Genomic DNA, 17,837 nt, shown 5'->3' on the forward strand with positions numbered 1-17,837 from the left:
GAAATTATTCTCAGTAATGTTTTAAAATATTCATTAAATTCCTATTTACTTTAAATGTTAGCATTCTTTAAGTGCTCAATACAGTTTACACAACTAGAAGTTTAATCTGAAAATCTATAGGCTTTTAGTGTCTTTCATTTGAATTAACATTCCCTCATAATAAAAACTTAATGAAAGTTAATGGTATTGATATCTGATAATTTCTTTTTTTTTTTTTTTTTTGCGGCACGCGGGCCTCTCACTGTCGCGGCCTCTCCCGTTGCAGAGCACAGGCTCCGGACGCACAGGCTCAGCGGCCACGGCCCACGGGCCCAGCCGCTCCGCGTCACGCGGGATCCTCCCGGACCGGGGCACGAACCCGTGTCCCCTGGATCGGCAGGCGGACTCTCAACCACTGCGCCACCAGGGAAGCCCGATATCTGATAATTTCTAAAGAAATATGGGGAAAGCATACACTTTAAATAGACAAATACATTCAGGAGAATATTACCTGGCTTGATTCTCCCCTTTGGATCTCAGAAAGTAAATAGCACTGTATTTTCATCCAGCTCTGAGAACTCAGCTTTATTTCTGCTATAGGCAAAGAGGTGATTTCATTCAACTAGACAATTCAATCAGCACAGCTTGCTGTAAACAGGAAATAATATATTATTTAGCGTAGCAAGATGAAAATCCCATTTGAGGGAAATGACTTGCTGGGTCTTTGCAAACACCTCAATTTCCCTTTTCATTGACCTCACAAGCAATGCTAAGGAATTAGTATTTAGATTTCTTTTTAGAAGGTCCCAAACGCAGGTCACCTCTATATTCTCTTTTGAGTGCTACAACCTAGACTGGTAAGGAAAGCAGAGATTTCTTCTTATATGCCAACCAAGTGAAATGTTAACTCATCATTATCAGCCTCATCCATGTTAACCTTCTCACAAACATGAGGTGGGGAAACAAACGGCTCAAGGTAGGAAGTAAGTGAAAACAATGAACATTTATTAAGTCTTTTCTTATGTGCCATATTCTTTATATTAATTAACTAACTTCAATTCTCACAACTCAGAGGTGATAACAGTTAATCCACTATGCATGATAAATTAGAAGAAAATGTTCAGAATGCTTAAGTCAATATTTAATGTGAAATCTATGACACACACACTTAAGATCTCACATTCATAAAAGTAGCTGTACATTTTTCTATTTTTCCTTTTACTTCCCTGGAATTTGCAAATATCTTTTAAGCCCTGAATAGAATTCAATACAATAAATACTTAATCTTTTCTGTTTGGTACTGTGGGGGACACACAAATGAACTAAGGGAGGCCCTAAATCCCATACTGATACTGCTGGTAATTAGTTCAATTTCACGACAGATTCTCCTAGTTCCAGTAGTATAAAAAGGCTTCCAGTTTTATTTATGAAATTTTTAAATTTATCTGTAGCACTGATGTGATCTTACAAAGTGATCCACGACATCTTTCTTACCTTGCACATCCACTGCAGCAAGAAGGCTAATCCTCAGAGTGTGAAACCTCCTGAGTAACTGTCTGAAAGCCTAAGTTCCATAACCCGCTGGGTGCTCTGACATTCTAATACTAGACACGGGCATTTGACTAACTCCATAAATACTATGAATTATTTTTTTCATTTTGAAGATCTAATGAGGTTAATTGTTTCTAATAACAAACAGCTATTTCTTAAAGGAAAGATAATCTCTGGGAAACAATACATGATTTTAGGATCTGAGAAGTAAAATGTGTTTTTAAGGTTGATATAATACAGAGGTCTTGACAGAATTTACAGTTCTCTGAGGTCACATGAGAGCATGAACATGAGCATCTGAATTCTAGAGGTAGAGAGACTTCATTAGCTCTAATCCCAGCTCAGTCACATGCTAAATGAGTGGCAAGTTCTTTGATTTCTCTGAGTCTCAGTATTTTTATCTGCAAAATGAAGCTAATAACACGTACTCTGAATAGTTGTTGTAAAGATCAAAAATAATACTTGTAAAGATCCAGTAGAGAGGATACAACAGGTACTTCATAAATAGTAACTTTTTTCTCATCTATCATTGCATTGCATCATTGGCTGCAGTAGCATTTCAACTCTGAGAGCATATATTTGGTCTGTGATAAACTAGTTGACCAGTTCAAGTATGAGTCCGATTAATGAGGATATGCAGAGATCAAATAAATAGATTCTTTGGACATTTTCTACAAATTACCTTCCCATACAGCTGTCTTCTAAATATAAGGTAGATGACTCTGGATTAGCTAAGAGGACAAAAATTGCCATTATCATCTTTATGGCTTTAGTTTGGGAAATAAAAATAGTGATAATGACCTTGGACTCTTGTGGAATTTCCATAAGTAATGTATATAATTACCATGAAATGGACATCTTTTGATATCAATGAAATAGTAAAGTGAGATAGAATTTAGGAAGACACATTTCAGAGGTCTGCTCATTATAAAGCGCCTATGACTGTCACTTAAGCAAAAACAGATAAAGTATACTCATATTAAAACATATGGCAACATTCTTAAAGAAAATGCCTCAATGATTGCATGATTCTACTGAACTACTGCCTCGGTTGACCAAAAGTCTAACTTGCACAGTGCAAATGCAACTACTTTGAGCTAAAGATTAGTTTTAGAAGAAATAATATTTGCATACTCCCCAGTGACCATTCATTTTAAAACCCGAATCTAGAGGTGCAATCATTCGCAAAATCAATTATTTCATGATTATGGTACCTAGATGGTTTTCTTTTTATATTGGAGAATAAACATACTAATAACATGCACAGGTTAGGGAAAGTGATCATGGATCATCAGACTATACAAATGATCAGGACATGAAAAAGGGTTATGTATTTCACTGGTAAAAGCAATATGATTATTCGCTCTTCATTTGAAGCAGTTTATCTACAGTTCAAAAATGCTTTCAATGCTTTCACTGATTAAACTGTAAAGCATCTTTTTCATTGTCAGCAGAAGTGACCGGCATTTAATTATTAAAATAGACTCTTCTAACTATAAATAATTGAATTAATAGTTTTAAATTTAGTTTGGCTAAAATTGGTGAATTGATAAATAACTAAATAATGCAAGAATAAGAATTATCAAAACACTTTTGAGAACACAGTTCTGCTTGGAGGGCTCCATGGAGGAAGTGCCTCATTTTCAAGAAAGGGATGATGTTTCTTTTGTTTCCGTTCAATTCTTTCCTTCCTTTCTTTTTTTTCCTAAAGAGAAAATAGAAAACTATTTATATATAAATTTATATACAAATATGACCATTATTTTCAAATCAAGTTTCTTGCTGAAGAACAAAATAATCATTATAAGGTATTTAAATGTCATTTGCTAGCTTAATTGGTTATAAAGTAATTAACAGCTAGGGAATATTGCTAATTTATGAGCATACTATTAATAGGCGTTAACGCACCACTTAATTTTTAAAATATTAAAAGTGATAATATTTAAAAATTATGTAAAATAGGAAAAAAAGACCTGTAATCCCATAATTCAAAGAGAATAATTATTAGAAGTTAGTGATGACTTTCTGAGAACAGAGTCTCAGAAATAAATTTACTGGGTGCAAAGGTTGAATATGTGATGGCAGCAGAGGATACTTCACAGTGTTTAAAAATATTTGAATATTGAGGTTCATGTTTCTTTGCTTGTTATTGAGCTTGAGTACGTTTTCATTTCTTTAGTGCTTTTGTGAAGTTTTTGCTCTGTTATTTGGCTCTTCTAACTGTATGGTTACTGGTGCTTGTAATTTTTAGCAATTTACATTTTCATATAATAAATATTATCCTTGCAGCATTTTATCTACATTATTTTTAGTCCTTAATTTTTTACCAAAAAATTAATAGTTCAACCACAGACAACTAAACTGTTTAAAGAGTAATATAGTCAAAATTTGTGTACCCACTACCTGCCTTTTGAAATAAAACATGACCAATACTTGTGCAGCCCTTGTACCCACTCCCTCACCACACCTGCTTTCTCTCCACCATCCAGAGATAACCATTACTGAATTTAGTGCTTATAGTTGCAGTGCATCCCTTAATACCTTTATCACACACACGTATTCATCCCCAAACAACAAATAATTTTGTTTTGCAGGTTTTCCGAGTTTTGCAGGTTTTTTGAGTTTATGCTAAAAGGTACCATGCTATATATTCTTTTGCATCTGTCTTTTATTTATGACCATATTTCTAAGATCCATCTATATGGAGCTGTAGCTCTCGTTCATTGATGCACAGAATTCCAGTATATCAACATATCACAGTTTACTAATCAATTTTGGTGTTGAAGACATGATGTTCTAATGTTTTTTCCACACAAAGACAATGCTGCTGTAAATATATCCCTGTTTGATTCCTTGTGCTTACAAGCCAAGATTTTCTCTCCAAGTATATGCCTAGGAGTGAAATTGCCAGTTTGTAGGGTATGAATATGTTCGAATTTGCTGGACAATAATGATTTATTCTCCAAAGTTGTAGGAAATTACCCTCCAGCCGGCAAATATACTGATTTTTTATTAGTAATATGCTGTATTCTATTGTTTGGCATTTTATATTTAATGTTTAAATCTTCTGAAGTTTGTATTGCAGTAAAGTAATTGTTCGAAGTGATTTTATGTCCAAATGTCACAAATAATCCCAATTGTTATTGCCTCACATCCATTAATTTGTGTTCCTTTATTATATAGTACATCCTTACAGGTAATAGGTTCTGAAGCTATTATTCTACTTGTACTATACTATAATTTGTGCTCATTCATTCAATGTTAAGCACTGAGATCTTACTCTGGGTCAAGCAGTATACAGGGAGCCATGCATGAAGTGATTATAAAATACAAACACACAGGTTACTGTTCCTGTTCCTTAGGGAACTTTCAAAATCAATGGTTAATAAACAAGTACATAAACAACAGATAATTCCAAACTGTGTGAAATTCTATGAAACATATAAATAAGCTGTTGTGATTGATAAAAAATGAAAGGAAGTACTTACTTTCAAAGAAAAGTGGATTCAGGGAAAGTCACTTTGAGACGTGATGGGTAAGAGGAGCCACTGGTGATGTGCACTGAGGGGAGGGCACCCCACACAGACAGAAGAGTGTGTGTGAGGACTCTGACAAGTGGGGAAAACTTGGGATGGGAGAGGAAGCCAGAGAGCCAGTGTGAATAAAGCCTGGCGGGAGATGGGAGCGGGGTCCAGATGAGAATGACAAGGTATACGTGTAAGATCAGACGGGGCCTGGCAGGCCATGGTAACATTTAGAACACAGGTTTGGGGAAAAAAAAAAAAAAAGAGCTGTCAACAGGTGATTTGGAGAAGAAAGGCAGAATGCTGAGAGGTAAACCGGGGAACATGGCAGCAGAGGAGGAGACAGCTCAAGTGGAAGGGGAAATCGACTGTGCAGAATGCCCAGAGGTCTAGGAAACAGGGCAGAAAAGAATACATACCATAGTCTAGATGCTCTGGCAAAATCGTAACTCTCAAAGTTTAGTTTAGTTTCAGAAAAGGGATAAGATGGGGGTTTACTGAGGATGAAAAGGATATGAAGAACTAAGGAAGTGTAAACAAACTTTCCAGAAGTTTAGCTATTAAAAAAGATGAGGATCATAGCTGGAGGGAAATGAAGAATTAAGAGAGTTTATTTTTATTAAGATTACTTATCCTGAGACTTGATGGGAATAATCCAGGAGGGTAGGAGAATGCAGATTCACAGGAGAATGAAATGGTAAATTCATATTTCATTGCTTGATTGGTACAGTCCTGCTTCATATTATTTTGAAAATATTATCTTCCATCGTCTCACATTTTTATTATACCAGGTGAATTTTAGAACCATTTCGTTTCCCTGCTATACTCCCTTCCAAGAAATGACTGAGTATCTGAGGATTAATATGAAATCTAAACAATGATCTAGGAATACTTGAAATGTTAATAGCATTTGGCCTTTCATCCTGCAGCTTGGACTGTCTCTCCATTTCTTCAAGTTTCTGCTAAAACTATAAAGTTTAGTGGTTTCCTTGTATTCCAAAGAGCAGTGGTGTCACGGAACACTTGGACAACCCTGCCTCTGCAGGCTGAATGGCTTGGGAGGAGTGGTATTTGGTAAATTATTAGGTGTCTATGCTTCTTTCATCAGTACATAAATGGAATTGATAATATCACAAGAAGAATATGGTAATGTAAGGTTCCATTAACATGCAATTATTCACATACAACAGAAGGACTGAAGAGAGGTGTGAAATTTTCTTTTTGTCTTAACATTTTGCTCTTCGTAATGAGAATGTTTTCATCTTTGTTATTTCTAATAAACAGAGAACCTCCTTTCAGAATCCTAACTGAGAAAATAAAAGCTGTAATTGGACCACGGTCAATCATCTTATTACTTTAGAGAGAGGCAGGCCCTCTAGCTAGGTGAAAGAAAAGCAGTGACCATGCTGTGTCCTCAGAAACTGACTGAAAAAACCTCACTGTCCATTCCATTTAACATAGGGAGAGAGAGGAACTGGAAGCAACCTTGAGTTTGCTGGCAGGTGCTAAAAAGTTAGGGCAGAAAATAGGCAATTAATTATCAACCTTAATATCAATTTACATGAATCAATGTTATCTTGAGTAATAATTAAAAGAGGTTTCTTAAAAAGTCCTCTTGTCTGTTGTTTGTTGGGGTCTGAATCTTTTGCTTATTTTCTTATTAAAGGTAACTATGAATTAATCTGGGAACCAGCTTGAAGAAGCATCTTACCTGATCTTTGGCTACAATTTTCACTTAAAACAGTGACCCATCAATTGCTCACTCCCCAAACTAGGTTGTACATCAAAATTTTGAGATGTTACTTTACATGAAAATTGAAGTAATTAGCTCTTCTGTATAGGGGTATTTTTCCATTCTCTCTGCAAACGAATTTCAATAAGAAATTGGTAAGATGGGGAACAGAGCTGTAACATGTTGTACATGGATTTTTTTTTAGGTAGAGCTGTATTGTAGGGATATATTGTATACCAAAACAAGTTATTTTGTCTTAAGTCTTTGATGAGTTTTTATTTTCCAGAGGATTGATTAGAATGAGAAAGTGACTAACCACTGTAATGAAACATTGTGTACCTAACTATGACTTAGTCACTAAGGAAATTTTATCTCAATTTCAAGACAATGTGAAAATAAAACTGAAAACTGAAACATTTACATTCAGTTACTACTCTAAAAGATACTAGCAGAATTAGCATACGTCTCCTTAATATAAGAAGATTTTTAATTTTTCTTAGAACAAAGCATTATTTAAGAGTTTAATCTAAGGAAATCATCATAGAACACTACTATCCTCATTCAAATGACTGAACCAATTTTGATCGCCTTATTACTGTTTATCTGCATGTATTTAGCATTATAGCAGTACTAAAGTCAACACATAAACAACAATAAATTCTGTTGGTATTTTTATTAGGATTGCATTAAATTTGTAAATTACTTCAGGGAAAACTGACATCTTTATAGCATCATTATAAGATTGTTTCTATACAAGGACAGTTTTGTTCTAATTTCTCAGGTATTCATTTGTGTCCTTCAGAAGTTTTCTCTATATTGGTACTGCACATTTCCTAAGTTTATTCCTAAGTGTTGCATCTTTTTATCCTATCTTTAAATAGCCTGCTTTGGGTCCTGTGTGTGTCTCTAGCTACTACTGATTCTAAAATTTATGTGGAAAAAAACCCCCCAAGAATATTCAGAAATACATTGAATGAAGAGTTATGAAGGGAGATTAACCCAAACATATATGAAAATATATAAAGTCCTGACGATGAAACAGTGTTGTACTGGAGTATGTACAGTGAGATTGACCAATGGAACAGAAAGTTAAGAAATAAACAGACCTGAAAATATGGGAATGATCTAAGGTATCATACAATAAAGGCAGTACCTCAAATCAGTGGGTAAAAGTTGTGTTTTATGAAAGATGCATTTGGAAAAAATAAAGATGGAATCATATTTCCCATCATACACTAGGATAAATTCTAAGTGGAGCAAATGTTAAAATGTTAAATATAAAATCATAAAGTTATTAGAAGAAAAATGGGAGCTTTGACCCTAAGTTTTGGAGAAAGTCCTTTCAACTACACCTGAAAATCAGAAGCCATAAAAAAAGACTGACAGATTTGACACCTGAAAATAAAATAAAATTCTTCATGGAATAAAATGATATAAGACTTCCCTGGTGGCACAGTGGTTAAGAATCCACCTGCCAATGCAGAGGACACGGGTTTGAGCCCTGGTCCAGGAAGATTCCACATGCTGCAGAGCAACTAAGCCCATGTGCCACAACTACTGAGCCTGTTCTCTAGAACCCGTGAGCCAGAACTACTGAGCCCGCGTGCCACAACTACTAAAGTCCATGCACCCTAGAGCCCATGCTTCACAACAAGAGAAGCCACTGCTATGAGAAGCCCACACATCACAATGAAGAGTGGCCCCTGCTTGCCGCAACTAGAGAAAGCCTGTGTGCACAGGCGAAGACCCAATACAGCCAAAAATAAATAATAAATAAATAAATTTACTAAAATAATGATATAAGCAAAGTTGAGAGACCAAAAATACAATGGGAAAAAATTTGTAACTCATATCAGAAATGGTAGGCTAATTTCCCTAGTACATAAAAAAGCTTCTAGAAATCAGTAAGAAAAAGACCAACGAAAAAATGTTCAGTTTATGAATTGATACTTTACAGGAAAAATAATATAAATTATCCTCACACAAATGAAAGGATACTCAAGCTCAATCCTAACCAGAGAAATGCAAATAAAAAAATACTCTGGATGACATTTTTTTAACTTGCTGATAGACATGAATTCAAAAATCTTTGATAAGAAACCCTACTGGACCCTAAGCCCTGTGGAGAAATTTTGCACTTTTTGATTGCTGAACATGTGAATGTGTTAACTATTCACATAAAGTACTTATGCATCTGAAATGTATTACTTATTTACTTATTCAAAAATAAATGAATAAAATATATATTTATATTGATATTTTAAAATAGAAAACAGTATTTTGCTTGCCATCACTGAAAAGTAACTATAAACGTAAGTACATTGAAACAAAGAATATAAAGTCCTGCTAGATATCATTTCTCCCAACGTTCATACTTGATTGCTTTCATTAAAAAACCACTTAAATAAGACCTTCTCCTCGAGGTCATCAGAAAGATCAAAAGAAAATAAAAAATGGAATAACTTTCTCATTAAATACAATTTTACTGTGTGTCAGGACCAAGTTCCACCTAAATTAACCTGGTATACCTTCAGTAATACACTTGTCAGTACACTTTTTTATAATTTTAGGTAGGAGAATCATTGCAAAGGATGAATGGGCATGACTGGTAAGTGACTAAATGTGGGGATGCAGGTAAGGAACATTATTATGACTAAAGTTTTAAGCCTGAGTGTTTTAAGGAATAGTAGAATCATTAATAGAAATGATTAGATCAAATAAATTATGATATATGTAGGAGAGAATGAATTCAACAAGGTAGCTTCCAGGTAGAAATGGTCAGTAGGCATGGGACAAATAGAACTAGAATTAGGGACAGAAAAGTCAGAACAAGTACATTTAAAAGACACAGTGCATTAACAAATAACACCTACCAGCCATTTTTCATATTCATCAAGAGCTTGTTTATCTTTAGCTTTTTTCTCAGCTCTTTTCAGTTCTTCTTTTCTTTTCTCATTTATTTTCTCTTTTTCCTTTTCCTTGAAAACAGCTTCCTTTTTTTCATTCCTATGTAGGATAGTCAAAACACTGGCAAGTTAAAGGAGAATATATAATAAAGATTCCCTAATGTGTCTTTGCAATAATGAGACTAAGTGCATTAGTAACATTCAAGTAAATGAATTTTAGAAAAGCCTAAAGTGTTACTAATTTAAGATCTATCAAAACATTTATTATTTTGGATTACCATTTTTCAATAGCAGTTACGTTATCTTTCCTTTTCTCAGCAACAGTTTCTTCCTCTTTCTGTTTCTTTGCTCTTTCATATTCTTTCTCTTTTTTACTTTTCTCTTTAAGATATTCCATCTTTTTCTCTTTCCATTTTTCTAAAGACTGAAAAAGTTCAGTTACTTTATTTAATGTGAATATAATAAAATAGTAAAACCACAGTTAATCATTAATTTTCAAATATTTTAAAAATAATTAAGATATTCAAAACCATTGCATACTTGCAGTGCTTCTCTTTTTCTCACAGCATTTTCTTCTTCAGTTTTCTTCTTGGTTTTTTCCTCAAGCCTTTTTTTTGCAGCTACCTTCTTTGCTTCCTTTTCTTTCATGACTTTCCAGGCCTCAAATGATGCTAAGGCTTCTTCTCTCTTAGCAGCTCTTTTCTATTTTGGAAAAATAATAGACAGTAATATGTATATGTATAAATAGACAAATATAGATAGATATAGATATACATACATTCATTTTTTTAATTCCCTTCATATTCATCAAATTAGGTTTCAAAGCAATCTATTTAAAATAGATTTAGAGAAGTTAATTGATAAAGAATGTTATCTGAATTATTCACTGCATTTTAAAATGTCCTTTCTTAAACATTTATCAGATATTGATCTACTACCATGTATGGGAAGGAATTTTTTTTGGAAGTATACTGAACAAATGCTATGAAAATAAACTGTAAAAGGCTAATTGGTACTGCAAAGTGTTCATAATGCAATATTGCACTAAAAGAAAAATATCAGGAAAGTTACAGGCCAGAAAGGTAAAGTTATATACTTTACCTTTCTGGCCTGTAACTTTCCTGATATTTTAACTTTAACTTTACCTTTCTGGCCTGTCAGAGTAAGGTAAATTGGTCAAGTCACACAGTAAACTACAGATCTGTGCTTTAACCCTGAGTTTTGACTGACATCAGAGCATAAAATTCTTACTGCATAAACATATCCCAAGTGTTGAAAACATGTGCCAGATTAGAAAATATGTAGGTGAACATATAGCAAGTATGTTATTACTTTACTTACTTCAATCTAATCCCATAATATTCTATGTTTGCCTTATAAAATATTGCTTAGCATTAAATGATATAAAGCTTTATTATAGAGATAACATAATTTAGAAGTAAAAGTATGAGCTCCCTCACTGAGTTGTGAAGAGCAAATGAGGTGTCTGGCGCTGACTGTGGCAGGTAATGCTGCAAAGGCAGTGCCAGTGTCCAGGCACGTCCCCTGCAGGGCTGCTCCACACAGTGCTGTGCGCTGGGGAAATATGTTTCTATCCATGGTAGTATTAAAAGCACAATGGGGGCTTCCCTGGTGGCGCAGTGGTTGAGAGTCCGCCTGCCGATGCAGGGGACGCGGGTTCGTGCCCCGGTCCAGGAAGATCCCACATGCCGCGGAGGGAGAGGCCACAACAGTGAGAGGCCCGCATACCGCAAAAAAAAAAAAAAAGCACAATGAAGGGTTGTTTTTATTTTCTTTTGTTTTTTTCAGGGATTTTACTTTAGAAGATAGGAAAGAACTGGACCATGTTGTAGGAAGGAGTTAGAGGCAGAAGGTGAAGTACAGGAGAGACTGAAATGAGAGCCCAGCTCCAGTCAGTGGGAAGGATAGGGGCAAATACTCAGGTAGAGGCTGGTCTTGAAGATACATACAAAACTCAAGATAGAAAAGGGGAAAACTGAAGGTTAATGTCTGATGACCCTTTATATTCCTGGCTAAGTTGTAATATCAAAGTCAATTTTTAATAATGAAATAGGTACATGGTCACAAGAAAAAATAAGTTCATAATCAGTAGTGCCAAAGCTATTGCTCACATATAAATAATAAAAATCTCTGTGTATCCATGTTTTCATGTAAAACAGTTATATTTATATCAAACTAAAAATGTATAAAGTACCAGAGAAATAAAATCAGAAATCAATTCTTTTATATACAATTTATTTCACCATTTAAAAATCAGTTGATTTAAAAATATTAAACATTCAGACTATTTTACTGACTTAAAAATCCAGAATATTTTTTACTTCTATATTCAGAATACCTGTTCATTTTGAATCCTTAAGTTTTCACTTTCGATTCTTTTAATTCTGTGCATTTCATGTAAATAAACATTTTTCTTTTCTAACCACTCCTGTGGGAACAAGAAAAAGGCTATATGATATTCAAAGTTTTGCAAATGAATTAGAATTCTTATTTCTGAAATATATGATTAAAACTTTAAAAAAGCAAAACATAAAACTTATAGATTTTATATGTACTAGTATCATTCTTTTTCTGATAATATTCTAATATGTAAAGATGAGCAAGAATTAAGAAAATCATGTGTATATATGATTTATATATGTGTAATATAATGTGTAATGTAATGACTACATATATTAACATTTTCTCTGAAATTCACGTGGACAATTTTCCAAAGTGTACAATATTCTGTACAACAATTTTCCAAAGTGTACTATATTCTGTACAGCTATATATACTAACATTTTTCTCGGAAATTCACATGGACAATTTTCCAAAGTGTACTATATTCTGTACAACAAATAAGACAAAAAAAAAAGACTTCTTTTTTGGAATTGTGAAAAAATTAGGACAGCTTTCTTCTATGTAAGTTTAACTCAAATACAGAAAGTCTTAGGAAAGAAAAAAAAATTAAAACCCTTTTTGTTCATAACTATATAAACTTAAAGGAGAAAAAGTATAGAACATAGGTGTACCTCAACTACATTTTGCTTTTGCTGTATTTTTATCAATTGCCATGGCATATTCTCTTTCTTTAAAAACAACTAAGATCAGTTAAACAAAGCCTAGAAGGAGATAATTTAGTATACATATAAAAAAAAAAAGCTTTGGATTGCTCAGGTATTATAAAGGAAATAAATTAAACATTAAATCATCATCTCTGACAGGGTCATTTTACTTCCTGATAAACAAACCTTATGTAAGTGATTAATTCTTCTAATTTTTTAAAAAAATATTTTCCTTTTTACCTGATAAATAGCTGCCCTTATGTTATCTGCTCTGGCAGGTTTTGTACTCTGTTTCTGTGAGGGCTTTTGGTCCAAGACTCTCAAAGTCCCCAAATAGTGAGAAGTGGGAACTGTCAATGGAGTTCTCCTTAGAGAACCAGGTTTCCTTAAGAACTCAGAGGTCACTAATCTGAAAAGATCCAAATGAATCAAGATAAACTATTACAACTCCACTTGGTAGAGACAGATTCATTAGATTTTGCAAATACTATATTTGAAAACTACATCATAATTTAATAAATTATAATTACTTTGAAAATGATGTGTTCTTAGTATACAAAGACCCCTATTCAACCTAATTTAAATTTTATTACTTAAAGTTATATAGCTTCAATGCAATTTTTCTTTTAAGGTTTTGTAATTAAAACATTTTTAACAAACATGGACTCAAGTTACATGGGAAAAGACAATATTAATAAGTAGGTTTTAATAGTTTCTTATGTTATTTTGCTACATAAACCATCTTAAATATAAAGTTAGACTAGTAACCTCTATTTCAGGGTTGGTGGGAAAATCTGGCCCCCCATCTATTCTGGTATATAAAGTTTATTGCACCCTGGCTTTTTCATTTATTTGCATAATGCCAACAGTGTCTTCCCTGCTACAATAGCAGAACTGGGTAGTTACAACAGAGACCATATGGCCTACAAGACCTGACATATGTCCTAACTCACGAATTTACAGAAAATGTTTGCTGACCCCTGTTACATTTGACTAATGATAATTTAAAAGATTCAGAAGGTTTTGAATAGCATTTATGAATTCTTATCATTTTAATAAACCAACTTAGTCCATAGAACCTCTAAGTTTAAAGTACAATTTTTCATGTGTTGGACAAAGACATTTAATAGAGAAGGTGAATGCTGGACTTCAGCTTTATTACCACTGTATATCTTCTGTCTCAGGAAAAACAGGAGAAAGAAACTATATCCCAGGAGCAATGTAGAACATAGAGGATCCTTAATCAATTCCTTTTTATAAATGAATATATTCAACTAGGGGGATTTACCATGAAGTAACTACTTCATTCTTCTCATATGAAGAAAATTAAGTAACACCAAATGAAATTTACTGTACAGAAGTTAAACTAAAACTAGTTTTCTTGGAATGTAAACCCATAACTGATGGAAAATGATAACGTTATTACCTGCCAGATGCATTGGATGCTCTATTATTTGTTGACTTTTTATTCTTCATATTTCTATCTTGAATTATTTTCTATTAAATAGAAAAAGCCAAAGATGGATTACTCACTGTATCGATCAGTTAGACTTAGAGGCCAATCTTCCAGTAAATCGATGTTTTTTAAGCATCTACTATGTGTCAAGTATAGCTGGCACCAGGAACAAACAAGGATATTACATTTTAGGGAGGTTGACTGGCAATAAACACGTAAACTAATGTCACTCACGAAGGAGATAAACTAGGGTCCAGTGACAGTGACAGAGTGGAGTTGACGAGCCACAATAATGAATTTGGTCAGGGAAGGCCTCCCTGAAGGCTCGACATCAGAGCTCAGACAAATGATGAATAACAAAGGGCCACATGATGTTCTATGGAGAGCTTGATAATTTTGAGAAACCAAAAAAGGTGAAAGATGCTGAAGCACAGTGAATGGCAGGGAAAGCTGAGGAGTATAAGGTCCGGGAAGAATCGTATAAGATCTCCAGTGGTGAGGAGTCTGCTTTTTACTCCATGGGGAGAATCCAACAAAGAGACCTTAGAGGGGAATGATTAATCAGACTTCAGATCACTCAGTAGAGAGTAAGAGTAAAGCCAAGGATTCATTCAAAAGAAATATGCTATAATCTTACTTGTTATATATAAATCACCTGTTCTAATTTAGAATTACCTCTGTTAAACATTTCTAAGACCTGTCTATAAATTCCAGAATACCCTTCTTCCTTTTAAGGAAAAACTTTTCTACTTTACACGGACAGATGGGTGCTAACACTAAAGTGAGAGCAGATGTAAACACATCCCTAACTTGGCATTAGAGCTTTTTCGTAAGGAAACTGGTTAAGGACAATATACCTGGAATGTGGCTTAATGAACCTTCTCCATAAAATTTAATGAAAATTTAATACTCTGTTTATAAAAGTCCTGTTCAACCACAAGTTTTCAGCTGTTATCTTCCCTAGTAATAAGTATACATAGCCACCAATTAACTGCAGGAGAAACTGCATAAAGAAAATTTAGGAGAAATAGGGCTTCCCTGGTGGCACAGTGGTTGAGAGCCCGCCTGCCGATGCAGGGGACACGGGTTCGTGTCCCGGTCCGGGAAGATCCCACATGCCATGGAGCGGCTAGGCCATGAGCCATGGCCACTGAGCCTGCGCGTCCGGAGCCTGTGCTCTGCAACGGGAGAGGCCACAACAGTGAGAGACCCGCATACCACACACACAAATAAGAAAATTTAGGAGAAATAAAGACTAAAAATGCTCCCCATAAATTTTAACAGTATAGTACTCTGGTGCAACGTAGTGTAGGGACAAGTAATCCTACATATCACAAATCTGGTTCTCAAGGTAATAATAATAATATTCCTGATAATGATCCTGTCCATCCATTTAAATAAGTATGGATGCTAATAAACTTTTCTTAAAGATTTTCATTAAAATTTATAAAATATTTTAAAATGATATCCAAAGGAATATCCTTCACTAACTCAAAACCTTAGAAATTATTCCAGACAGCTGCATTTTTATAACATGAAGACCTACAGAAACATACCCACTTCTGGGTATGTATTTCTGAAACATTTAAAAATATATTATGATCATATACTTCTGTTAACTTTTAATGAAATGTTGGGTTTTATTATTTTCACTGCAAACCTTCCCTGAAGTTAAAATTCTATTGAATAAGAATCACTTGACAGTATAATACCATTATTTCCACGAATAATTCAGATGTACCTAACATGGAAGATAAAATATTTAAAAGTTCTATTTTGAATTTTAAGCTGTAGTATAGAAGGTACAATTTTATATAAATACCTTTGCAGACTCAGTGCATAAGATACTCTGAAGTTGAAACAGTGGTGGATCATCAACTGTTAAGTTACCATTCATAATCAGTTCAGCTTTCTCCTTTTCTTCTTCAAGGTCATCAGTAGTCACTTGACTTTCCTTGGGTTTCTCAAGTGTAGTAACAAAGTCTATCAAAACTGAGTTCTCTTCATTTTCAACTGATTTCAAGGAATTATGGTTTTCAGTGCATTCTTCATTCTGATCTATTTTGTGACAGAGTAACAGAACTAAATCTCCCTTCTGAATTAATAAGGTGGATAACAGATTCATTTGCTTTCTGCTAAATGAAAACTGTCTATAATCTCTTTCTTGCAAAATAATAAATGGAGAAAACTATCATATTCAACTTGAATAAACTTTTTTCCCAAGTGAGCTACAAAAGAAAAAATGGCTACTAAATCTACTAAAGCATTTGACACACCTTAGAAAATGGAATAACAACCCTAAACCATAGACATGCCACAAGCCCTTGTTGGTGTATAAACCAAGTAAGTGAAATGGCAATATCTATTCTATTCAAAAGCCTGTGTTTCTTAGCTGGAGCAAGAGGCACAGATTTCTAAGATACTACAGTTACTAGCAATGCACTTATAATATTGTACAGGTGTAGAGAGGACCAAGAATCAATGCAGTTCTAGAAGAGGCCACAACACAGAGAATAAAGCCATCCTTTAGAGTTTTACTCCCACTAAGATGCAGTGTTGCCTCTGATACCAAAAGGGCAGGAAAGGAAGGCCTAGTATTTACCCTCTCAGTGCTCAAGGGACAGGCTTAAGCTCTGGCATGGAGGATTCAGTTTTGCTTTTACAGAATTGCTTCTATTATTCTGATTCTACCACACTTTAGAATGTTCAACAGAAAATCAGTGCTTTCTGCGTTGATCACCAACTTTCAGTTCTACCAGGATCCACCTACTGGCCAACCTGTATCTTTACTGTCGAAGTTTTAATTATGAGGCTTTCATTCCAGCCATTTCTGGGGAACTCATTTTATATCTAGGTAAGCTAGATATAATATCACTTTATAATTCCAGTTGTACATTCATATTTGGAGACTACTCATGATTCAAAGTATCATTAATGGATTCTTTAGAGCTGCTAATCAAAGTACTCAGTGAAAAGAACAAGGACTTTGGAGCAAAAGATTCAAATTATGGCTCCATCACTGACCTCGGGTATGTTTCCCAATATCTTTGCACTTCAGTTTTTCTCATCCGTAATATGACAAAAGTTATACTACATAGTAAGCACTTAATAAATATAAGTTATACATCCCAGTCTTAAAAACAGCTATGCCTTTAGCTCTCATTAAGTTATATGTCATAAGACTAAGGAAAGAAACAATGTTAACTACTCATACTCACTTTAACTACTCATAGCACTTACTATGTGCTAACGATGGTTCTGTTCTACGTGCTTTACATGTATTAAAACTAATTTAATTCTCACAACCACCCTACTCTTATTAAGCCCATTTTGAAGAGCAACATACAGGGCCAGAAAGGTTAGTTACTTTCTCATGTAGTTGTACCTAGATTCAAATCCAGCTTAGTCTCACTCTAAAAGTTCACCTAACCATTATGCTGACTATTGCAGCAACGCCTACATAATAATAGCTCACATTTAGTGAATACTCTACTTGTGCCAGGAATTGAGTTAGTGGCTAAAATGCATAGTATCACTTAATTTTCACAATAGCCTTATGAGATTGGTCTTATTATAACTTGGGGGATTGAGGCATTGACAGATGAAGTTCTGCATCTACAA

The 17,837-nt window shown here is 34.2% G+C and overlaps 1 protein-coding gene across 1 annotated transcript in view; it reads right to left on the reverse strand.

Annotated features, from left to right (window-relative positions):
- Positions 1-446: 446 nt before the first annotated feature.
- Positions 447-17,837, reverse strand: part of LOC307185772 (microtubule-associated protein 9-like) — a 47,199-nt gene continuing 29,808 nt past the window's right edge. Inside the window, exons 9-16 of the mRNA XM_079920282.1 lie at positions 16,039-16,274; positions 14,187-14,257; positions 13,001-13,169; positions 12,052-12,141; positions 10,233-10,394; positions 9,971-10,116; positions 9,660-9,792; positions 447-3,235 (exon numbers count right to left, since the gene is read on the reverse strand). Coding sequence (XP_079776408.1) covers positions 3,113-3,235; positions 9,660-9,792; positions 9,971-10,116; positions 10,233-10,394; positions 12,052-12,141; positions 13,001-13,169; positions 14,187-14,257; positions 16,039-16,274 — 1,130 coding nt within the window. The 3' untranslated portion in view covers positions 447-3,112. The remainder of the gene's footprint in view (positions 3,236-9,659; positions 9,793-9,970; positions 10,117-10,232; positions 10,395-12,051; positions 12,142-13,000; positions 13,170-14,186; positions 14,258-16,038; positions 16,275-17,837) is intronic.

The sequence above is a fragment of the Stenella coeruleoalba genome (genome assembly GCF_951394435.1).
Source record: "Stenella coeruleoalba genome assembly, chromosome: 4".
Taxonomy (NCBI): domain Eukaryota; kingdom Metazoa; phylum Chordata; class Mammalia; order Artiodactyla; family Delphinidae; genus Stenella; species Stenella coeruleoalba.